This window comes from Triticum aestivum, chromosome 1A (genome assembly GCF_018294505.1).
Source record: "Triticum aestivum cultivar Chinese Spring chromosome 1A, IWGSC CS RefSeq v2.1, whole genome shotgun sequence".
NCBI lineage: Eukaryota > Viridiplantae > Streptophyta > Magnoliopsida > Poales > Poaceae > Triticum > Triticum aestivum.
This window is the reverse complement of record NC_057794.1, coordinates 510,451,413-510,475,844: the sequence shown is the minus strand read 5'-3', so window position 1 is coordinate 510,475,844 and position 24,432 is coordinate 510,451,413. Positions and strand designations below refer to the sequence as shown.

General features: G+C 45.0%; 1 protein-coding gene across 46 annotated transcripts; it reads left to right on the top strand.

Moving 5' to 3' along the window:
• The first annotated feature begins 14,559 nt into the window (after positions 1-14,559).
• On the top strand, positions 14,560-23,961 carry LOC123061265 (uncharacterized). 46 transcript variants are annotated; one of them, XR_006428826.1, is made up of 9 exons: positions 14,560-14,760; positions 14,887-17,106; positions 17,219-17,382; positions 17,534-17,593; positions 21,289-21,320; positions 21,432-21,561; positions 22,495-22,574; positions 22,973-23,228; positions 23,352-23,961. XR_006428826.1 is itself a non-coding variant. In XM_044484298.1 (9 exons), the coding sequence occupies exons 3-8, from the start codon at positions 17,307-17,309 to the stop codon at positions 23,003-23,005; spliced, it is 411 nt and encodes a 136-aa protein (XP_044340233.1). In that variant the 5' UTR covers positions 14,560-14,760; positions 14,887-17,106; positions 17,219-17,306; the 3' UTR covers positions 23,006-23,051; positions 23,172-23,961. The 46 variants fall into 46 exon arrangements, 10 of the variants coding, with proteins under 10 accessions (XP_044340233.1, XP_044340253.1, XP_044340221.1 ...); XR_006428949.1 differs by adding an exon at positions 20,904-20,956 and having other exon boundaries at positions 22,509-22,574; positions 22,964-23,961; XR_006428908.1 differs by adding an exon at positions 20,904-20,956 and having other exon boundaries at positions 22,964-23,961.
• Positions 23,962-24,432: the final 471 nt, after the last annotated feature.

Genomic DNA, 24,432 nt, shown 5'->3' with positions numbered 1-24,432 from the left:
TAAAGCATGGCATGGAGCTACTCAAAGATCTTAACAAAAGTCCCTTAGTGAAATTACTAAGTCCCTGAAAACAGAATTAGCAAGTGCACCACTTTGCAAGCTTGCACAAGTCACCACACACATCACAAAAATACATGGGTTGCACCTCTGGAAAGATGACAAAACCCTTAACAAAACACATGTAGAGCATCAGGGCATATCATGCACACAATAATCATGGCAAAAATGACAAAAGCCTAAACGGAGCAGCAGATCTGACAATTATCTCAAGTAGACCTCTTCTAACAGCATTTCGGGCATCAAGGTGAGCTCAAATGAAAATGATGCAATGGAATGAAATGATGTACTCTCTGATATGAACATTTTGATATGCTATATGCATGAATCGGAGATACGGATGCAAAGTTATGGGGCTACGAACATGAGCACTTGAACTAAAAATATCAGGGACTTAGACGAAAATCAACCTCCCAGATCTAGGGTTTGACCCGAGGCACGCGAACAGAGGACCGCGGCGCGCACTGCTCCGGCGAGTCGGCGGCGGCCGGGGCCGGCGAGGAAACGGCGAGGGCGAGGCGGTGAGGAGGGGCGGCGGCCACCGGAGCTAGGCCGGCCGGGCGGCGGAGTGGGCCGGGCGGCAGCGGAGGTCGGCGCCGGCGGGAATCCGGCGGGCGGCGGCCGGCGGGCGAGGAGAGGGGCGGCGTGGGCGAACGAGGCGGTGGGGCCGGGCGCTTGCGGCGGCGGCGGCTGATGGCGGCTCGGGCCGCGGGGGCCGGCCACGGGCCGAGCGGGCCCGCGCGGTGGGCGGCGGCGGGAGGCGACATGGCTGCTCCTGGGTGGTTGGGGGCGGCGGCGCGGGCGTGTCCAACGGGTACGGACACGTCCGACGGCGGAGGGGTGATTTTTTAGGGTTTCGGAGGTAGGAGGAGATCCGAAAATCGGGGGGGGGGTGTTTAAATAGGCATAGGGGGAGCTAAGAGAGTCCAAATGAGGTGCGGTTTTCGGCCACGCGATCGTGATCGAAAGCTCTAGATGATGGAGCAGAGTTAGGTGGGTTTTGGGCCAAATTGGAGGGGTGTTGGGCTGCAACACACACGAGGCCTTTTCGGTCCCTCGGTTAACCGTTGGAGTATCAAACGAAGTCCAAATGGTACGAAACTTGACAGGCGGTCTACCGGTAGTAAATCAAGGCTGCTTGGCAAGTCTTGGTCCAATCCAGAAATGTTTAATCCCCACACACGAAAGAAAGCTAGAAATGACCACCGGAGGAGAACGAAGCGCCGGAATGCAAAACGGACAACGGGGAAAATGCTCGAATGCATGAGACGAACACGTATGCAAATGCAATGCACATGATGACATGATATGAGATGCATGACAACGATAACAACACACGAAAACAAAGACCCGAACCCGAGGAAATAAATATAACTTAACGCCGGAAACGGCAAGAGTTGGAGTACAAATTGGAAAGTTACATCCGGGGTGTTACAACACTCCATCACTACAAAAGGATCTCGTCCCGAGATCTAGGACTGAAAGAACGCCGGGTACTCAGAACGGAGGTGATCCTCGCGTTCCCAGGTAGCTTCACGGTCGGAATGGTGTGACCACTTGACTTTGAGAAATTTGATTGACTTGTTGCGAGTCTTGCGTTCAGTCTCTTCAAGAATAGCAACTGGGTGCTCACGATAAGAGAGATCTTCTTGGAGCTCAATGTCCTCGAAGTTGACGGTGCGGTCAGGAGTCTTGAAGCACTTTCGAAGCTGAGAGACATGGAACACGTCATGAACATTTGCAAAGTTTGAAGGAAGATCGAGTTGATAGGCGAGGTCGCCTCTCTTGCTGACAATCTTGAAAGGTCCCACGTATCTGGGGGCAAGCTTCCCTTTGATACCGAAGCGATGAGTACCTTTCAAAGGAGAGACGCGGAGGTAAACATGATCTCCGATCTCGAAAGCCAAATCACGGTGCTTACTATCATAGTGGCTCTTCTGACGGGATTGGGCTGCTTTGAGGTTATCACGAATGACTTTGCACATTTCTTCTGCCTCTGTGATTAAGTCATTACCCAAAAGCTGAAGTTCATCGGTTTCAGACCAGTTGAGAGGGGTACGGCACTTCCTGCCATACAGAATTTCAAATGGGGCCTTGCCCGAACTTGCTTGAAAACTGTTGTTGTAGGAGAATTCAGCATAAGGAAGACAATCCTCCCACTTCATGCCGAAGGAGATCACACAAGCCCTGAGCATATCTTCAAGAATATGGTTGACACGCTTGACTTGACCGCTTGTTTGAGGATGGAAAGCTGTGCTGAAGCGGATGTTCGTGCCCATGGCCTTCTGAAAAGAATCCCAAAACTTCGAGGTAAAGATGCTGCCACGGTCTGAAGAGATCACTTATGGAATACCATGCAGAGAAACAATACGAGAGGTATAGAGTTCCGCCAATTGAGCTGCAGTGATCGACTCTTTGATAGGCAGAAAGTGAGCCACTTTGGTGAGTTTGTCGATGACAATGAATATAGCATCATTGCCACGCTCGGACTTTGGAAACCCAGTCACAAAGTCCATTTCAATGTGGTTAAACTTCCATTCTGGAATGGCAAGAGGTTGGAGGAGACCATCTGGCCTTTGGTGTTCTGCCTTCACTCTTCTGCAGACATCACATTCATTCACGAATTGGGCGATCTCGCGCTTCATTCGAGTCCACCAATAAGCTTGCTTAAGGTCCTGATACATCTTCGTGCTCCCAGGGTGGATGGAGAGGAGAGAATTGTGAGCCTCGTTCATGATCACTTTACGAAGTTCACCTTTGGGTACAACAATACGATCCTCGAAGAAGAGAGTGTCCTTGTCATCAAGGCGGAAGCACTTGTACTTGGACCGACTCTTGGCAATCCCAATCTTCACCTTTTTCACCATAGTATCAAGAAGCTGGGCTTGGCGAATCTGGTCTTCCAAGGTAGGAGAGACTTGCAGGTTGGCGAGGAAACCTTGAGGAACAACTTGCAGGTTAAGTTTGCGGAAAGCTTCACAAAGCTCGGGTTGATAAGGCTTGAGAATCAGACTGTTGCAGTAGGCCTTTCTTCTCAAAGCGTCAGCAATCACATTGGCCTTGCCTGGAGTATACTCGATACTCGGATTATACTCTTGAATCATTTCGACCCATCGAGTTTGCCTGAGGTTGAGATTAGGCTGAGTGAAGATGTACTTGAGACTCTTGTGATCAGTGAAAATATCCACTTTTCTTCCCAATAGAAGATGTCTCCAAGTCAAAAGTGCATGCACAACTGCCGCCAACTCGAGATCATGAGTGGGGTAGTTCTTCTCATTAGGCTTCAACTGGCGAGATGTATAAGCAACAACTTTCTTCTCTTGCATCAAAACTGCGCCAAGACCTTGGAGAGAGGCATCACAAAAGACCTCGTACGGCTTGGATTCATTAGGCGGAGTCAGAACTGGAGCAGTGATCAATTTCTCTTTCAAAGTGTTGAAAGCAAAATCGCACTCCAGAGACCAAACGTACTTGACGTGCTTCTGGAGAAGATTTGAGAGAGGCTTCGTGATCTTAGAAAAGTTTTCAACGAATCTTCGGCAATAGCTTGCGAGACCGAGGAAGCTACGGAGTTGCTTCACGTTCTGAGGAGGTTCCCAATTCACAATTGCAGACACCTTCTCAGGATTCACGGCAATACCCTTGGCAGAGATGATATGACCAAGATAAAGAACCTCATTGAGCCAAAATTCACACTTGGAGAACTTGGCGTAGAACTTGTGTTCCCTGAGCTTATCAAGAATCAAACGCAAGTGCTTGGCATGATCTTCCTTGTTCTTCGAGAAAACCAGAATGTCGTCGAGATAGACCAAAACGAAGTCATTGGTGTAGGCGTTGAAGATGAAGTTCATCATGCGAGAGAACGTCGGAGGAGCGTTGACGAGGCCAAAAGACATGACAGTGTATTCATATGAACCAAAGCTTGTCCTGAAAGCCGTCTTGGGAATATCTTGCTCACGATTTCGAATCTGATGATAACCCATACGGACATCAAGCTTGGAGAATACTTGGGCACCTTTGAGTTGTTCGAACAGCTCATTGATGTTGTGAAGTGGGTATTTGTTCTTGATGGTCTTCTTGTTCACTGGACGGTAATCAACACAAAGTCGGTCCGTTCCATCCTTCTTCTTCACAAAAAGAACACCACAACCCCACGGAGAAGAACTAGGCCGGATAAGACCCATTTTCTCTTGAATATCGAGTTGCTTCTTTAGCTCCTTCAACTCTTCAGGTCCGAGCTTGTAAGGACGTTTGCACACAGGTTCCGTGCCAGGCTCAAGATCAATAACGAATTCAACTGGCCGGTGTGGAGGCATTCCTAGAAGCTCTTCTGGAAAGACGTCTTGATATTCGCAAACGACTGGAATTTGCGAAATAGCATCCAATTCACCCTTCTCATTGAGAGAAAACAGACGGATGGTATTATCCCGAGCGGCAAAGACAATTACATCCTCAGACGAATGAGTCAATTGAATCTGCCTGGCTGCACAATCAAGATGTGCCTTGTGCTTAGAAAGCCAATCCATCCCGAGAATAAGATCAATATCCGAGTCACCAAGAACCGTTGGAGAAGATAGAAACTTGTAGTCACCCAAAGTGATAGTAACATCCGAAATGATGGAGTTAGCATGCATGCACTTACCGGGAGAGATAACTGCTAAAGGACTAGGCAAAACTTGCGAAACCAAATCATGCCTATTTGTAAACAGTCTCGAGATGAAGCAATGTGATGCACCAGTGTCAAAAAGAACTTTTGCAGGTATATCATTAACAGGGAGGTTACCCATGATCACATCTGACGAGTCCTCTGCCTGAGCTGCATTCATCAAATTGACCTTGGCATGCTTGGGGTTATGCTTGACCACAGCTGTACTTGCCAATCTGACAGGAGGAGGAGGAAGACGCCTCTGGTTGAAACACTTGTTGGCATAGTGACCCTTCTGTTGGCACTTTTTGCACGTGACCTCTGAAAGCGGACGGTGATACGGAGCACTCGATCTTGGAGCTTGAGACGAAGTCTTGTTCTGAAAGCCAGGGTTGGGTGGGTGGGAAGAACCACTGCCACCTTTGCTCTTCTGCTGATACGGCTGACGGAACGGAGGAGGAGGAAGCCAATACTTCTGCTGCTTGGCCACTTGAGTAGAGGAAGAAGGAGTAACATCTCTGACTCGCTTCTTGGAAGCATCACACCTCAACTGAGCAGCCTCTTGCTTCAATACCATGTTGTAGAACTCATCGTATCTCAAGGGCTCGAAGAGAACAAGAGCTAGCTGAATTTCTTCTCTGAGACCACCCCTGAACTGATATATCATGCTCTTCTCATCAGGGACGTCCTGCTTGGCAAAGCGGGCGAGCTTCTGGAACAACTTGTTGTAGTCATAGACAGACAAAGAGCCTTGCTTCAGATTGTGGAATTCCTCACGCTTGCTTTCAACCACGCTCTGGGGAATATGATGAGCTCGTAAATCTCGACGGAAATCATCCCAAGTGATAACACGTCCACCTCTGGAGTCCTTGTACTGCTGGAACCATTCTGCAGCTTGATCTTTGAGTTGGAAGGAAGCGAACTTAACAAAGTCCTCAGGCCTGACGTTACTGCACTCGAAATGCTTGCACAGATCCACAAGCCAATCGTCAGCATCGGTTGCCTCAACACAATTGCTGAAAGTCTTTGGCCCGTTAGCAAGGAACTGGTTGAGTGTAGCAAAGTGATTCTGATTGCTGCCTTGATTCCCTTGGTTGCCTTGATTGCGCTCTTGGATAATTTGCATGATCAACTGTGTGTTTGATTGGTTGCGGCCATCACAGCTTGACATGCCTCCGGAGGAGGTGGAGGTGGTGGCGGATCAGGATTCGGAGTCGTGCGCGTTGGAGGAGCCATCCTGAAGAGGTTGACCACCATTAGCACATTGACAGACAAATATTGAAGCTGAATCCAACGGAATGAAAATTGCAACATATAGTCTTCACATCCGAACAAAATGAACGAATGCATTCCTCTTGAAATGGTCACATGTCCATAAGTTGAGAAGCCACGTAGAATTAAGGTACAGAAATAAATCAACAAGGTACGGATCAAGAACGAATAATCGGTAAGAAATCCCAATTTCAAACCAATATCCGTGGAAGAAGCACTAGAGCTACTAGAATTTCCCACCTATGAAACTCCCGAACCTTTCCGGTTATGGAATCAGGTGTTGGGGATACAGGGGAAGCATAATATCTCACCCAAACTAGCAAATCCTACATCCAGCTGTATCCATCCTTCAACACATAACCAAGAAACCTTCAGAAACCATCTACCTCAACCTTCGAAAAGCATCCGTTATACAAGTTATGGCGATACTCCCGAACTCCCGCCCCAGTACTGGGTGGCGTCGAGGTTATCTCACCAACGAACTGCATAAAAGAGATTTTCGATGTTGGCGTACTAAACTCAGGTATTCCAGAACTGCAACGATAAAATTATGATGACAACACCTCAGAGCTCAACTCCCCGGGACACTTCCACTAAACCCCTGACAGGAGGCACCAAGACAATGTTCTCATCATAAACCATCGGAACGATTCCAAGATACCCGCGTGATCCTAAAATTTTTTTTAGTGAAATTTGAGAAGAGAAGAGTCAAAACTCTATGTCAGGATGCCTTACCAGAGCGATGAGGAGACTGGGAAGTAAAAAGAATTCCTAAACTCTCCGATATATAATTCCTAAATACCTCAAAACATTTTTCTAGACGCAACTCAGCCGCTAAAAACGATCAAGCAATGGGGCTCCTAAGGTCGGGGAAGGCTCTGATACCAACTTGTAACACCCTCGATGCGACTATAGCTCCCACGTGTCGAGGCACGACTTAGAGACATAATCGCATTGAAGGCATATGTCGCAAGTTAGGCAATCTTCACAACATCCCATGTAATATAAATAATAAAGGGGAGATAACATAGTTGGCTTACACTCGCCACGTCAATCAAGTACATAAATAACATTACATCATCCAAACACTCATGGCCCGACTACGGCGCCAAAATAAAAGATAACCCAACAAGCGACACGATCCCAATCACCCCCAACTGGGCACCACCACTGATCATCGAGAAAGGAAACGTAGTAATGTTGAGAGTCTTCGTCGAACTCCCACTTGAGCTCATACGCATCTCCTGGAGCGGAATCATCAGGCCCTGCATCTGGTGTAATAGTAATCTGTGAGCCACAGGGACTCAGCAATCTCGCACCCTCGCGATCAAGACTATTTAAGCTTATAGGTAAGGCAAGGTAAATATGAGTGGAGCTGCAGCAAGCGACTAGCAAAATATGGTGGCTAACTTATTCGCAAAAGAGAGCGAGAAGAGGAGGCAAAGCGCGAGCGAGGAACTAGAGAGCAACCTGCGCAAACATTACTCCAACACCGTGTCCACTTCCCGGGTCCCGCTGAGAAGAGGCCATCACGGTAACACACTCAGTTGATTCATTTTAATTAAGTTAAAGTTCAAGTTATCTACAACCGGACATTAACAAATTCCCATCTGCCCATAACCGCGGGCACGGCTTTCAAAAGTTCAATCCCTGCAGGGGAGTCCCAACTTAGCCCATGACAAGCTCTCACGGTCAACGAAGGAATAGACCTCCTCCCAAGATGTTCCAATCAGACTCGGTATCTCGGTAATTCAAGACACTTCAACAGGTTAAAACAAGACCAGCAACACCGCCCGAATGTGCCGACAAATCCCGATAGGAGCTGCACATATCTCTTTCTCAGGGCACACTCAGATCGTCCTAGGTACGGGTAGGCCAGCCCAGAGTCGCCCCTGGTGGTCACCGGTAGCTGACAGGTGGACCAACACTCAAAGGAGCACTGGCCCGGGGGGGTTAAAATAATGATGACCCTTGAGTCTGAAGAACCCAAAGGAAAGAAAAAGGCTAGGTGGCGAATGGTAAAATCAATGTTGGGCATTGCTGGAAAACCTTTAATCAAGGCGAACTATCAAGGGGTTCCCATTATAACCCAACCGCGTAAGGAACGCAAAATCCGGGAACATAACACCGATATGACGGAAACTAGGGCGGCAAGAGTGGAACAAAACACTAGGCGAGAGGCCGAGCCTTCCACCCTTTACCAAGTATATAGATGCATTAAGATAACATAGCAATATAATGATATCCCAACAAGTAAATAAAAGATGTTCCAACAAGGAACGGCCTTCAATCTTCACCTGCAACTAGCAACGCTATAAGAGGGGCTGAGCAAAGCGGTAACATAGCCAATCAATGGTTTGCTAGGACAAGGTGGGTTAGAGGTTTGACATGGCAATTTGAGAGGCTTGAAAGCAAGTGGTAAACATCGTAGCATTGGCATAGCAAAAGAGCGAGCAAAACTAGCATAGCAAAGATAGTAGTGATTTCGAGGGTATGATCATCTTGCCTGCACAGTTGTCAGAGTTGACTGGATCCTCGAAAGCAAACTCAACGGGCTCCTCGTTAGCGAACTCGTCTCCCGGCTCTACCCAAACAAGACAAACAAGCAACAAGGATACAATCAACCACGTGTAAGGACCAAACAAGATGATGCAAAGATGATATGCTATGCGGGATGCAAAATGCAAGGTATGACAGGAAATGCATGAACCTGGCCTCAACTTGGAAAACCAAGTGTGCCACTGGAAAGATGAGATGAAATCACTTGAAAATGATATAAAGAACGCCGGAATCGGAGTTACGGTTTGGAAATGGCAAGCGATTCAAAAATGACACCGGTCTGCGATTTACAGCAAGTAGCCATCTAAATGCAATGAGATGAACATGCTACAGCACCCAAACATGACAACAAAATACATGGCAGGGATGCACACAAGATGCTTAACAAAAGTCTAGCACTGAGCTACGGCCAATTCATCCATTAATAGGTTCAAACAAGCATGGCAAAAATGCATATGGAAAACATATCTCAGACTTAGTGAAATTAACACTTGTCTGGAATTTCAGATCAGGTAGCCCTCTTCGGAGCAACAAAACTATATGCTACAGGATCTTAACATGGCAAAGTAAAGCATGGCATGGAGCTACTCAAAGATCTTAACAAAAGTCCCTTAGTGACCTTGAACCAAAAGGGATCAGAAAATATAATTGCAAGCATGTGAACATAGCAAAAACATAATCAGTTTTCAGACTTAGTGAAAACTGGTACATGCTGAAATATAACTCAAGTAGGCATGTTTACAAGCTCGATGCACTCACTACAGAGCAAGTCATGGCAAGACAAGCATACACCCATCAAGAAGGCACAAAATGCAATCTAGACATGGCAAAAACAATAGCATAGCATGCACGGATCAACTACAACATCACCGGCAAAATTGCAAACAAGTTGACAATCTGCCCAGATTCACAAAGTAGCAAAAGTAAAGCTCGATTGACTCAAGCTAGGGTGCTCAATAATTACAAAAAAAGACATGGATGGATAGAGCACTACAATATTAACAAAACATCCTTAGTGATCATCCTCAAAAGAGGCACGTATCACTAGGAAACAACATGAACATATGACATCATGAGATAAACAGCTGCAGGACTTAGTGAAATTACTAAGTCCCTGAAAACAGAATTAGCAAGTGCACCACTTTGCAAGCTTGCACAAGTCACCACACACATCACAAAAATACATGGATTGCACCTCTGGAAAGATGACAAAACCCTTAACAAAACACATGTAGAGCATCAGGGCATATCATGCACACAATAATCATGGCAAAAATGACAAAAGCCTAAACGGAGCAGCAGATCTGACAATTATCTCAAGTAGACCTCTTCTAACAGCATTTCGGGCACTAAGGTGAGCTCAAATGAAAATGACGCAATGGAATGAAATGATGTACTCTCTGATATGAACATTTTGATATGCTATATGAATGAATTGGAGTTACGGATGCAAAGTTACGGGGCTACTAACATGAGCACTTGAACTAAAAATATCAGGGACTTAGACGAAAATCAACCTCCCAGATCTAGGGTTTGACCCGAGGCACGCGAACCGAGGACGGCGGCGCGCACTGCTCCGGCGAGTCGGCGGCGGCCGGGGCCAGCGAGGAAACGGCAAGGGCGAGGCGGTGAGGAGGAGCGGCGGCCACCGGAGCTAGGCCGGCCGGGCGGCGGAGTGGGCCGGGCGGCAGCGGAGGTCGGCGCCGGCGGGAATCCGGCGGGCGGCGGCCGGCGGGCGAGGAGAGGGGCTGCGCGGGCGAACGAGGTGGCGGGGCCGGGCGCGTTGCGGCGGCGGCGGCTGATGGCGGCTCGGGCCGCGGGGCCGGCCACGGGCCGAGCGGGCCCGCGCGGTGGGCGGCGGTGGAAGGCCACGTGGCGGATCCTGGGTGGTTGGGCGCGGCGGCGCGGGCGTGTCCGACGGGTACGGACACGTCCGACGGCGGAGGGGCGATTTTTTAGGGTTTCGGAGGTAGGAGGAGATCCGAAAATCGGGGGGGGGGTGTTTAAATAGGCATAGGGGAGCTAGGAGAGTCCAAATGAGGTGCGGTTTTCGGCCACGCGATCATGATCGAACGCTCTAGATGATGGAGCAGAGTTAGGTGGGTTTTGGGCCAAATTGGAGGGGTGTTGGGCTGCAACACACACGAGGCCTTTTCGGTCCCTCGGTTAACCGTTGGTGTATCAAACGAAGTCCAAATGGTACGAAACTTGCCAGGCGGTCTACCGGTAGTAAACCAAGGCCGTTTGGCAAGTCTTGATCCAATCCGGAAATGTTTAATCCCCACACACGAAAGAAAGCTAGAAATGACCACCGGAGGAGAATGAAGCGCCGGAATACAAAACGGACAACGGGGAAAATGCTCGAATGCATGAGACGAACACGTATGCAAATGCAATGCACATGATGACATGATATGAGATGCATGACAACGATAACAACACACGGAGACAAAGACCCGAACCCGAGGAAATAAATATAACTTAACGCCGGAAACGGCAAGAGTTGGAGTACAAATTGGAAAGTTACATCCGGGGTGTTACAGAAGGTGCGGCCGGCCAAGAGGAGGGCGCGCCAGGAGGAGTCCTACTCCCACCGGGAGTAGGATTCCCCCATTTTCCTAGTTGGAATAGGATTCGGGAGGGGGAAAGAGGAGAGAGAGAAGGAAGGGGGGGCGCCGCCCCCCTCTCCTTGTCCTATTCGGACTAGGGGGAGGGGCGCGCGGCCCAGCCCTGGCCACCTCTCCTCTCTTCCACTAAAGCCCACTAAGGCCCATATACCTCTCGGGGGGTTTTGGTAACCTCCCGGTACTCCGATAAAATCCCGATTTCATCCGGAACACTTCCGATATCCAAATATAGGCTTCCAATATATCAATCTTTATGTCTCGACCATTTCGAGACTCCTCGTCATGTCCGTGATCACATCCGGGACTCCGAACAAACTTCGATACATCAAAATGCATAAACTCATAATATAACTATCATCAAAACCTTAAACGTGCGGACCCTACGGGTTCGAGAACAATGTAGACATGACCGAGACACGTCTCCAGTCAATAACCAATAGCGGAACCTGGATGCTCATATTGGCTCCCACATATTCTACGAAGATCTTTATCGGTCAGACCGCATAACAACATACGTTGTTCCCTTTGTCATCGGTATGTTACTTGCCCGAGATTCGATCGTCGGTATCTCAATACCTAGTTCAATCTCGTTACCGGCAAGTCTCTTTACTCGTTTCGTAATACATCATCTTGCAACTAACTCATTAGTTGTAATGCTTGCAAGGCTTATGTGATGTGCATTACCGAGAGGGCCCAGAGATACCTCTCCGACAATCGGAGTGACAAATCCTAATCTCGAAATACGCCAACCCAACATGTACCTTTGGAGACACCTGTAGAGCTCCTTTATAATCACCCAGTTACATTGTGACGTTTGGTAGCACACAAAGTGTTCCTCCGGCAAACGGGAGTTGCATAATCTCATAGTCATAGGAACATGTATAAGTCATGAAGAAAGCAATAGCAACATATTAAACGATCGGGTGCTAAGCTAATGGAATGGGTCATGTCAATCACATCATTCTCCTAATGATGTGATCCCATTAATCAAATGACAACATATGTCTATGGTTAGGAAACATAACCATCTTCGATTAACGAGCTAGTCAAGTAGAGGCATACTAGTGACGTTTGGTTTGTCTATGTATTCACACAAGTATTATGTTTCTGGATAATACAATTCTAGCATGAATAATAAACATTTATCATGATATAAGGCAATAAAATAATAACATTATTATTGCCTCTAGGGCATATTTCCTTCACATAGTGCTTGGCGAAGCCCTGCTGGAGAACCACGAGCTCCATTGCCACCATGCCGTCATGCTGCTGGAGTTCTCCCTCAACTTCTCCTCTCCCCTTGCTGGATCAAGAAGGAGGAGACGTCCCCGGGATGTACGTGTGTTGAACGCGGAGGCGCCGTCCGTTCGGCGCTAGATCGGATCTTCCGCGATTTGAATCGCCGCGAGTACGACTTCATCAACCGCGTTCTTGTAACGCTTCCGCTTAGCGATCTTCAAGGGTATGAAGATGCACTCCCTCTCTCTCGTTGCTAGTATCTCCTAGATTGATCTTGGTGACACGTAGGAAAAATTTGAATTATTGCTACGTTCCCCAACACTCCAGGCTCCGGCGTGTTTGACCAGCGCCCTGGGGCGCCGCATCAGTAGGCCATGTTTGTTGCTCCGGCCATGCTGTTGTTGGTTCCTGGTGCATACGGCTATGGCGGTTACACACCACCTCCTCCTGGCTACGGCCCACTGCTGGTCTACACCACTTTCCCGCCTGGCGCACAGCAGCCGCAACAACCCCCTGGACATGGCCTCGCTCCTGGCCGTGCTCCACAACGCCATCGCCGGGCTGTCTTCCTCACGCAGTACCTCCGACTGGTACATGGATTTAGGTGTTGCTTCCCACATGACTAATTCCCCCGGTAATCTTCACTTCCTCCTTCCCTCCACCTCCTCCTCTCACATCATCGTCGACAGTGGTGAGCACCTCGCAATCACACACACTGGTTCTGGTTCTCTCATTTCTGGCACCTCTCCCATCCAACTACGTAACATTCTTGTTTCGCCTTCCTTGATCAAAAGTCTTCTTTCTGTTCGTCAAATTTGTCATGACAATCCTATTTCGGTTGAGTTTGACTTGTTTGGTTTCTCTGTAAAGGATCTGTGAGCCAAGGCGGTGATCCTCCGCTGTAATTCCACCAGGGATCTGCACTCCATGGCGCCTGCACAGTTGCTCATCTCGCATTTGTTCGGCGGCGTCATCACGTCTGATCACCTCCACCAGTGACTTGGGCATCCCTGTTCTTTCCATTTTTCTTGTATTTTCTTTTTCTTTCCTTTTTACTTACTTTTTAATTTTTTTGAATTTCCAAAATAAAATAATTTTTTTGGCAAATTAAAAAAATCTCGGGTTTTCAAAAAATATGCCCAAATTTGAAGAAAATATTTGCAAAATTGGGAAAAATTCGAAAACTTAAAGAAGGACCTGTTTTTTAAAAAAATTATGAAAAATTCAACTAGTGTTTGAAGTTTTCAAAAAATGTTTGGAATTCCAAAATTTCTATGTCATTTTCGTAAAATATTCGTCCTCCACCAGTGACTTGGGCATCGTTGTTCTTTCCATTTTTCTTGTTTTTTTCTTTTTCTTTCCTTTTACTTACTTTTTGTTTTTTTTTGAATTTCCATAATAAAATAAAAATATTGGCAAATTAAAAAATCTCGGGTTTTAAAAAAATATCCCCAAATTTGAAGAAAATATTTGCAAAATTGGGAAAAATTCAAAAACTTAAAGAAGGACCTGTTTTGAAAAAAATACGGAAAATTCAGCTAGTGTTTGAAGTTTCCAAAAATTGTTCGGAATTCCAAAATTTCTATGTGATTTTCGTAAAATATTCGTCCTCCAGCAGTGACTTGGGCATCCCAGTTCTTTCCATTTTTCTTCTTTTTTTATTTCCTTTTTACTTACTTTTTGATTTTTATTTTCCATAATAAAATAAAAATGTTGACAAACTAAAAAAATCTCCCCAAATTTGAAGAACGTATTTTCAAAATTGGGTAAAATTCGAAAACTTAAAGAAGGACCTGTTTTTTCAAAATACAGAAAATTCAAATAGTGTTTAAAGTTTTAAAAAATGTGTGGAATTTCAAAATTTCTACATGATTTTCGTGAAATATTCGTGTTTTTAGGTAACATTCAAAATTTAAAAAATGTTCATGTTTCGATACAGTAACTCGGGACGGTTCGCTACAGGTGTCGGTTCGATCCGCTAGAGTACTCAGTCCAGTTTGATATAGTGCCCAGTTTCCCGCTTCGCTGCATATGCCCGCTAGTTTCGCTGTATGCGCCAGTGGTCCGGCCCAGTAGGGCGGCCGCCTCTTCGTTGCCCCGCCAATCTGCCGCATAAGGCCCATTTACCATGTCCTTCTCACGTTCTGCCTGGCAGACAAGAACCAACCCGTCTTGCCGCCGTCTTCTACTATTTTCAGTCTGGCGTGGACTCCTGCGACCGGCGGACTGGTCACTGGGGCTTGCCGGCGAGTGGGGTGGCGAGCGCCCGGAAAGAGCTGGGAGGCTAGAGGCTGGTCATGGCTCCTGGGCTCGTCTCGTCGCGGCCGGGCAGGCGACGCCGGCGCCGCGCGCAGAGATCCGGTGAGCTGAAGTCCAACTCTCTTGATTCTGTCTTTTTAGTGTAGATTCGTTCGTCTTAATTAGTTGGGGAAAGTTCTAATTAGGCCATAGAATCTTGTACTAAATTAAAATTGTTGTTTCGAAAAGGAGGCATTGATGGTTAAGGGGATCCCGTCAAAACTGGTCAAGGGGGAAACCATTGATGCATCTTACAAAAGAAAGAGAGGTGAGTCTGAAGCCAACAAACCAACATTAATCCAAGCAGAACCAAGCATCCTGTGTTGTTGCTCGAATTTGAGATTATTAAGACAATGCTACATATACGATGGAAGATAATTTTCTAGCCAATAGCTTGATAGTCAGCATAAAGAGTAAAATCATGGAGAAGTACACCTATGAAGATGTTCTTATGCAATTTAGGAGCACAGGGATAGGAGCTGATCTATATTGATTAATTTAATACTCCATGGTTAAGTACTCCCTCCGTTCCAAAATAACTGTCTTTGATTTAGTACAAGTTTATGCTAAAGTTGTATTAAATAAAAGACACTTATTTTGGGACGGAGGGAGTAGTATTTTGGTACACTTTCTTTTGTTATGGAGTAGCTGATGCATACAGTTAAAGTTATGAGTGTACTCCCTCTGTTTCTTTTTACTCCGCATATAAGATTTGGTCAAAGTCAAACTACACAAAGTTTGACCAAATTTATATTAAAAAATATGAACATCTACAATATTAAAACTATATAGTATGAAAATACATTTTGTGGTGCATCTGATAATATTGATTTCATATTGTCAATGTTTATATTTTTTAATATAAAGTTAGTGAAACTTTACAAAGCTTGACTTTGACCAAACCTAATATGCAGACTAAAAAGAAACGGAGGGAGTATTTTGTAAACTAACATGAAGAGAGATCAACATTATTATCTATGTTTCTGACTATTCTGCAAAATCTAGCTTGTTCTAGTCCTACAATTTCGTAGTTGTTGTTGAATACAATACACTAAAAATGTATGCAATACCACTGTATATAATGGTTGAGTGTAAGATAACCAGTTTCGATCTTTCTCTGATCATAATTGATTCCCGTGAACCAACAGCTAGAAGATCTTGCCCAATAATTTGTAAGTCCATGGAACAGGCCAGTTGTGTATGATACAGACAGTGCCGGTCGGCTATGGTAAAGTAAAATACACGAGAAACTAATGCTGTTTTAATATTACTATAACAGAAGTAGAACAAGCCGTCCGTCCAATCAATATTACTGCACTGTGGACCAAGACACATAATTCTGGTTGGCCATGATTATCCGTTTTATGGCACCCAATTCTTTCACCACAGCGCCCATCTTTATGCGCTGTCTTGCAGAGCCCCTGCAGCAAGCTAGACCAAGTCTTGAAACTGGAGCAGCGAACAATTCTAAAGTCACTTGAGGCTCTTGATTGCATCTTATATTGACGTCCATTATATCCAACAGATTACCAGGACATGCCATCTTAACGTACTTTGGTAGATTCGTACTAGTTTTAATATTACTATAACAGAAGTAGAACAAGCCGTCCGGCACACCATAGCATGTCCTGGTAAGTAGTATCGCCGAATCTACCAGTAAGATGGCATGTCCTGGTAAGTAGTATTTGGAGTAGTATCACCGAAAAATGGGTCAGTTGGCCTTCTCCCAGTAAGCATCTCCAACAATAGCACACCATAGCTGTACACGTCGCCTTCCACAGATATTCCTGTCCCCGTGCCATACTCTGGTAAAGAAAGGAAAAGAAAGGGTTTGTGTTAGCTTTCTTATAAACTACTCCCTCTGTTCCGAAATAGTTGTCATCGGGGATTATCAGTTCATTTTTTGTCACGTTACGATATTTCTCCCGTTTCCCCTTTTGCCCTCGCACTCGCTCTCTCCCCGACCACACGCTCTCTCCCGGCCAACACTCTCTCCCCGACCACTCGCTCCTCCCCGCCCAGATCCCTTGCGCCGCCGGCTAGTCGCCGCCCTCTCCCTCTCGTCGGTGTCTTCCTCACCGCAGCCTTGCTCCTCACCACCCCTAAAACTAGCAACCCGTCTCCCCCTCGTCGGTCAAAGGTGAAATTTTTACCAGCCGGGGTGCTCGATCTGTGGGCGGCGGTGCTCGATCCGTGTTGGAGCAGCGGGAGGAGGAGGGCAGTGCTGGATTGGAGCAGCGGTGCTGGACCGGAGCAGCGGGAATAGGGGGGTGGTGCCGGCCGCTCTTACTTTGTGTAGTCCTCTTCGCTCTCGTCATGTCGTTGCCGCCGCCGAGGAAGATGGAGAGCCTGTCGGAGGGAGGAGCGCCATGGCCAGTTCTGACCTCCTCCGTCCAGATCCAGCTCCAGGTCAGTTCACTACTCTCCCTCTCTCCATGAATTTTTTTGGGGCAGAGCCGATTCGGCCAGCCTCCAGCTGCGAATTTCTACTGAATCGCCTGCCGTTTGTGGGTAATTCCAGCAATCATCCCCTCTTGCTGCTTGCTCTCTCAATTTCAAGACTGAAGAAGAGAACATGGGGAGCAGCAGCTGCCCTCTGCTCTGCTCTTATGCGAATGCTCTACTGCAGGACCGTGGCAGCGATGCTCGCCGAAGCGGACGACAACCACTCCCGTGCAAACAAAGGTACAGACTGGTCCTGGTGGGCGATGAGGGCGCTCTGGCCTCTGTAGTTACATGAGACAACAGTTCTTTGTGCAAATGTTGACTGAATTTGCCTCTGACTCGTCTCTGCACTTGACTGAATTCGCCTCTTTGTGCAATGTTGCTGCTGCAGGTGAGCATTCAGGAAAAGAACACTTGGCTAAACTTCAGGAAAAAGATGCACCGAATCTTAGTAAGCGGATACTCATAGCCGAATTCTTTTGGATGCACATATAGTTTGTATCGCAACTTAAATAATGACAGTAAATAAACTCTCAATTGCACTGTCCAGTAATTGAAAATAAATTACACCTTTTCAGTTAATTTAAATTAACTGAAACCTTTTGTACTCCCATGATCAGTGTTACTGTACAGTAATTAACACCGAATTTGTAAGTGCAAGTAGTGCTTGTTTTCAGGAGTAGGATGCTGATCAATAGTGCTTGTTTGGAGTAATTGTTTGCTCTGTAGTGCATTTTCGCTGCAACCTAATCTGTGGAGTATCAAGCTAATTGGAAGAAAGCCAATTGCTTGCTCTGTAGGAACTTTTATGTGCTGGAGTATAGGATTTGCTGTTTAGCAAGGCTTTGAGTAATTCTACTCACTTCTCTTCTCTTCAGTAAATTAAATTTAGGAGTAGGAGTAGTTCTTAGAACTACTATGCACCTTAAAACTACTCCTGTTAATTAACTGAAACTACTCTGCACCTTAGAACTACTCCTGTTAATTAACTGAAAAAACTTTTTTAAGTTAATTAACTTAATTTCTTTCTGTTAAGAGTAGGAGTAGTTCTTGGAGTAGGAAGAGGAGCAGTGCGAAGAATTCTCTTCTCTTCTCTTACTCTTCTCTTCTCTACTCTCGCTCTCTTCTCTTCGCTTCTCTTCTCTTCGCTTCTCTTCTCTTCTCTTTCTCTTCTCTTTTCAGTAGTCTGCTCCAAAATTCTGCAATGAGGCCCGTGTTTCCACTGCTATTTATTTTCTGAATCACATTTTCAGTTTTGCAAATTCTGCAATTTTGCACATGAAGCTTCAGATTTTAGCACATGAAGCTTCTGCTACTGTTAATCTTGTCATGAATCTTCTGTTGACTTGGTACATTAGCTTAAAATGAATCTTTTCCTTTAAGTAAAACTAAATGAAACTTTTTTTTGTTAATTTAACAGTTGCAGACTTGCAGTAGTATAGCACTTGCAGTAGTGTAGGACATCAGTAGTTTAGTGTAGGACAGCAATAGTTTGGTGTAAGTTTCAGTTCATTAACTGAATTTTTTCAGTTACTTAACTGAAACTTTTTCAGTTACAGCAGGACTTCTCTTCTCTCTTCTTCTCTCTTCTCTTTCTCTTCTTGCATCTGTAGTTTAGTGTACTTCCCTTGTGCCCTCCATACTCCTCTCCTCTCCCACTCATTTCCTCTCCTACTACTTTGCTTGTTCTCTTCTCTAAATTATCTTCTCATCTCTAAATTCACTCATCTTGTCTCCTACTACTCTCTTCTCTTCTCTTTCATTTAAATGGAGTACTCCACACAAGCAAATGAATTACACATACAAGTCTCACAAAATGGAGAAAAAATATATGGAGTAAAAATGATCACAAAATGGAGTTACACATACAAGCCTCACAAAATGGAGTATTACACATATGGAGTAATTTCACATGGGATGCACTCCGCACAAGTCTCATCTCAAGGAACTACACATACTCCACATCTGAACAAGCCTCATGTCAAGCATCGGAACAAGCCTCATCTCAAGTATCTGAACAAGCTCATCTCAAGCATCTGAACAAGCCTCATGTCAAGAATCGGAACAAGCCTCATCTCAAGCATCTGAACAAGCCTCATGTCAAGCATTGGAACAAGCCTCATCTCAAGCATCTGAACAAGCCTCATGTCAAGCATTGGAACAAGCCTCATCTCAAGCATCCGAACAAGCCTCATCTCAAGCATCCGAACAAGCCTCATCACTGAACCCTCCCCATTACCTCTAAGTTGTATAGGGCATTCGTGTAAACCTCTTTCGCGCATGTTAGTCTTGGAGGTAGCTGCCCAAGACCCTCAAGCCTTTCCTTGTTAACATGTGGTATTTTATATCCATTTCCCCCCGCATGATTCATGATCTCAATCATGCACATTTTTAGAGTTAGGAAAATTCTGTTGAGCTTGTAAACATCATAGCCTTCAAATTCCTCCAAAACACCTGCAATAAGGTCTTGTAGTGTTTTAGGACTCAGACAATCTGTCAGCAATTGCAGCGAGTTGAAAAACCCAAGGTCAAGCACATTCAAATCAGGACTGTTGGCAGGCTGTTGTACTAATCTGATGTCAAGTCCAGTTTTTGCGACAGCTGCTAGAAATTCCTGGTCATCTGGCAAGATATGGGGCTTAGCATTATCCTGCTGAATGTAGATGGTCTGTCCAGCATCACTTTCCGGCCAAACTGCTTGTATCGCTGGCAAGACTTTCTCTATCAGGAACTCCCTCATCACTTTTCTGTCGACCTTTATTGACTTTGTCTCTATTGTACCTTTGGGCCTGTTGTCGCTTCTCCTCTAAGCAGGAACTTCTTTCACAAATGGCCAGATACCGATTTTCCCAGAGAAGGTCACGTTTCCTTCGCTGTCCCACCTTGGCCTAGCAACGGCCGTTAAAAACATCACCTTGCCAATACAGTTGCCGTGTATAGGCCTCGTAGGCTCTTCCTCCCCATCCAGCAGATAATATGTTCTATTCTTCTTTGTCATGTTAAACCACTTCTCGTCAATATGGACAACGTTATGCATAGTCTTGAACTTAGGCCTCGCAGTTGCTGTTGTTGCCTCATCAAGCATCGACAAACAAAAATTCATCCTATCCATCTTATTCTTTTCCTTTAAAGCCGGCTTCACACAGTTTGTATGCCTCCTAATCAAATTTAGCATGAACTTTCTATGAAGTGTAGTAGGGCTACATCCTAGTTGCCAGGCTAGTGATCTAATAGTAGACCTCCTGTTTAATGGGATTGTTAGGATTTTTTCTAGGTTAATGTCCTTAGGCTTTCTTCCAGAATTTCCTTTTCTCTGATCGGCAACATCTACCTCTTGACCTTGTTGAATTTGCAACATTGCTTTCCTCCAAATTCTTTGTATATTCCAAACACCCACTCCAAAAAAATTTGCAATATCTTGCGTATCAGTTTTCTTAAAAGTGCCTCCTCTACTCATACACAGTGTATGCAATGCTACATAAGCAGCAAATTTTTGCTGGTCATTGAGGGTTTTATTTTTTCTACCAACTTGCCCAGCACCTGCACCAAGACATACAACAAAGAAATGAATAAATGAAATGATCAAGTGATGAAGTGATGGAATGATCAAGTGATGAAATGATCAAGTGTAACTGTACCTGGATTTTGAACAATTTCATCTCCTTCCATTCCCTCTCCGGCATCTCCTTCCATATCATCTCCTACATGTCCTTCCATTTCATTTTCTGCATTTTCATCCATTTCATCCACATCTTCTGCAGGTGGAGCGAACTTGAGGTCTGGGAGATCCATTTTCTCCTGAAGATATGAATATGTAAGATGAAGTAGAAGTAGAAGTAGAAGTAGAAGTAGAAGTACAAGAAGAAGAAGAAGAAGAAGAAGAAGAAGAAGAAGAACATATAAATTCAGTCTGTGTACTGTCAATTGTTGTATGTTTACTGTCAAAGCAAGAATTAGTCAATTGCTGTCTGTTTACTGTCAAATCAAGAATGACAATATTGTTATGGTCAATTGTTGTCCGTTTACTGTCAAAGCAAGAATTAGTTTCCTAGGTTAATGAAACATTACCAGCCATAATTAGTTTTATGTATCTTAATTATCTCTGAACATTTTTGCCTGAAAACTGAATGTACAATGTTTCTGTAGATAATTTGGTCGAAAAGGGACGACATGCTGAGGTGTACAACATTCAGTTTCTCTTTCGACATGCTGAGCTCTATAAGTGCTCACATTCTTTGTATGGATCTTATTGAATGAGTACTTGTTAACATTGGTACCATTTTCTTCAGATTTTCGTTGGTGGTCTTCTGATTGATTTGGAAGGAAGAATTGTTGGTATGAATTTCATAGACGAGAATAGAACTCCCTTTTTGCCCGTCCAAATTGTTGGGAGATGCCTGAAACACTTCAGAAATTTGGGTATGTTTTTCTTTTCCTTTGCTCCTGAAGCTATTCTGTACTTAGGCCTGAAGCTATAAAATTTTGTTTCCTTGGCAAAAAATTCAGTTTACAAAAATACTGTAAATGACATCAGTAGAGATTAGTTGAAGAGATTACTGCTTTAAATGACATCAGTAGAGATTAGTTGGTGTAGTACTACTTGAAGTGACATTACTTAGTGTAGTACTGCTTGGAGTAGCCTGCTTGCAGTACTTCTTTTCATGGAGCTGCTTGCAGTAGTTTATGATTTCCAGTCAGATTAGCTTGGACCAGTAGCATTGCTTGCTCTGCTATTCTCTTCTCTTCTTTTATTTTAATTAAAATTAACTCAACCTTTTCCTTTAATAAAATTAGCCGGAACTTTCCCAGTTAATTAAAATAACTGAAGGTTTTGTGTACTCTACTGCTTGCATCAGTACTTTTAAAAATAAATGAATCTTTTCTCTCTTCTCTTCTCTTTGTCAAGAATGTACTTACTCAAGAATTACCACCACTTAGACCAAAGGACCAGTTGGTATTAATTTCAGAGATAGATGTAATTTCAGTTAAATTCAGTTATGCACACAAAATTCAGTTAATAGCTTAATGTTTTGGACTGATGATGTTGTTGGAATTTGTACTACTGAAAATTAAAAAAATGTACTCCTTTAATTAACATTGATTCATTGAGATGGTGGTATGATCAAATTAAGAAAATTCAGTACCTTTTCTGTTACTGTAGAGTACTTAAAAATTAGGAGTAGCTAGGAGCAAAATTAAAATTAGGATTAGGATGGTGGTATGATTGCTGCTATTCCTAACATCATCGGCTGGCTTGCCATCTCCTTCGCAAAAGTATGACAGTAGTGCATTTTCCAAAGGCTTAGTTTCACCACTTGCTGTTGCTGCTTCTGAACCTGTCGCGCTTGTCAGCGTTTGTTTTACAGGACACTTCTTTCCTGTATATGGGACGATTGCTTGAAGGATTTGGTGTTGGTGTCATATCCTACACGGTTAGTATAAGAAATCTTTGTGCCTGCTTTTTTTTTTGCATTAAGTATGTCTATCTAGTTAAGTTATTAAGCAACCAAGAACATCCTAGCCGAAGTTGCATGATCCAATACTAACACCAGAAGTGATCTCACAGATGCAGAGCCACACTTAGTGCCAGAACTAACATTGTTTTCTTGAGTTCTTAATCATGATCTGGAGTACTAGCATGGAGTAATTTGTTTGCAAGAGTACAATTACAAGCATGAGTACACTGAATTTCTTGTAGCAGATGGAGCACATAAAAATGGAGTAGCTCACCTACTGTTGATCTGCTAATTTGCCAATTTTCTGCTCCTTGCTGATCCTTGCTGCTCCTTGCTGATCCTTGCTCCTACTGTTGATCTGCTAGTTTTGACAGGTGAACAGATGGACAGTGGCTGCTCCTTGCTGATCAATTCAAAATTGCTCTGGCTATCAATTCAAGCTTGCTGTGACTGGTGAGAAGACGTCCTGGTCAATCACCACATCTGATCAATTTCAGTCTGTGGCGAGAAGAAGTGGTACAACTCCGGCGATCAATTTCTTTGGCGATTAACAATTTTGATCAATTCAAACAGCAACACAGGCAGCGCTAGTGCTGCTGTTGGTCAGTGCGGGGAGGAGCACGGGCGGAGGTCAATTGGCCGGATCCGGAGCTCCAGTGCCTAAATCGAGGAGCTGGAAGGCTGAGGCAGGAGGAGGAGCACAGGCTGCGCTGCTGCGGCTGTTGGTCAGTGCGGGGAGGAGCACGGACGGAGGTCAATTGGCCGGATCCGGAGCTCCAGTGCCTGAATCGAGGAGCTGGAAGGCTCAGGCAGGAGGAGGAGGAGCACGGGCGGCGCTGCTGCTGGTCGGTGCGGGGAGGAGCATGGGCGGCGCGAAGGCCAGGAGTCGCGGGCGGCTGGAGGCTGTGGCGGACGGCGAGGGAGCTGCGTACGAGTTTGGGCTCTTGATTGGAGCGGAGGAAGGCGCCCGATGAGGGAGCTGCGACCGGCGCGGACGGACGCCGGAGCTGCAGCAGTGGGATGGAGCCTGGCGAAGGGGAGGAGCGATGGAGTAAGACGAAGATCCCCAGCGACAAGAATTTCAAATTGAGGGTAGTTTGGTACTTTATCCTGTTTTCACCTGGTCGGAAAAGTTCCCCAACGACAACTATTTCAGAACAGAGGGAGTATATGGTATAAATATAATTCATTCCACTCAAATTCCTTAGTCGTTTACATATACTCCCTCCGTCCCATAATGTAAGACGCTTTTTGACACTACACTAGTGTGGAAAAACGTTTTACATTATGGGACAGAGGTAGTAGTAGTTAATTGTATTCTCGGCACAACAAATTATGGTAAATGGATACACATTTTTTTTTAGATTCTCATTTGATATGGTGACCACAAAAGGATCGCATAGAAGCTACACAAGAAATCAGTTTTTTTTTCTTATTATTACGGAACCATACGATTTGGAGGCTTAAAGCTTATTATAATTACTAAAAAGAATTGGAGGCTTAAAGCTTCTTATAATCCTTTGGCTGATTTTTTAAGACAATGTTACCGACTGTCAAGTCAACAATAACAATGTACGGTGCAGCCAAGCGGCTGCTGGGAGAGGAACAAATGTGAGGTAATCAATCTACTAATTGTGTTGATGCGTACCTGAACTGGTGAACAAATGTAACCTACTACTCTATTTTGTAATTCATGTTTGGTATATGATGCAGGTTACCATATCTTTTGTCTATATGTTAATAAAGCCTTGCATAAATATCTATCAAGCAATTACTGAAAATGTGGAGTAAGAAGGAAACAGCATACCTGGTGCAAGGTACCCAATTGTGCCTT

Bases quoted from the DNA above. Each gene is read 5' to 3' on its own strand.
- LOC123061265 (XM_044484298.1), top strand. From the start codon at position 17,307: ATGCGAATGCTCTACTGCAGGACCGTGGCAGCGATGCTCGCCGAAGCG. The intron at 17,383-17,533 runs GTACAGACTGGT...TTGCTGCTGCAG, and splicing joins CCACTCCCGTGCAAACAAAG to GTGAGCATTCAGGAAAAGAA. The intron at 17,594-21,288 runs GTAAGCGGATAC...ATGTTTCTGTAG, and splicing joins AAAAGATGCACCGAATCTTA to ATAATTTGGTCGAAAAGGGA.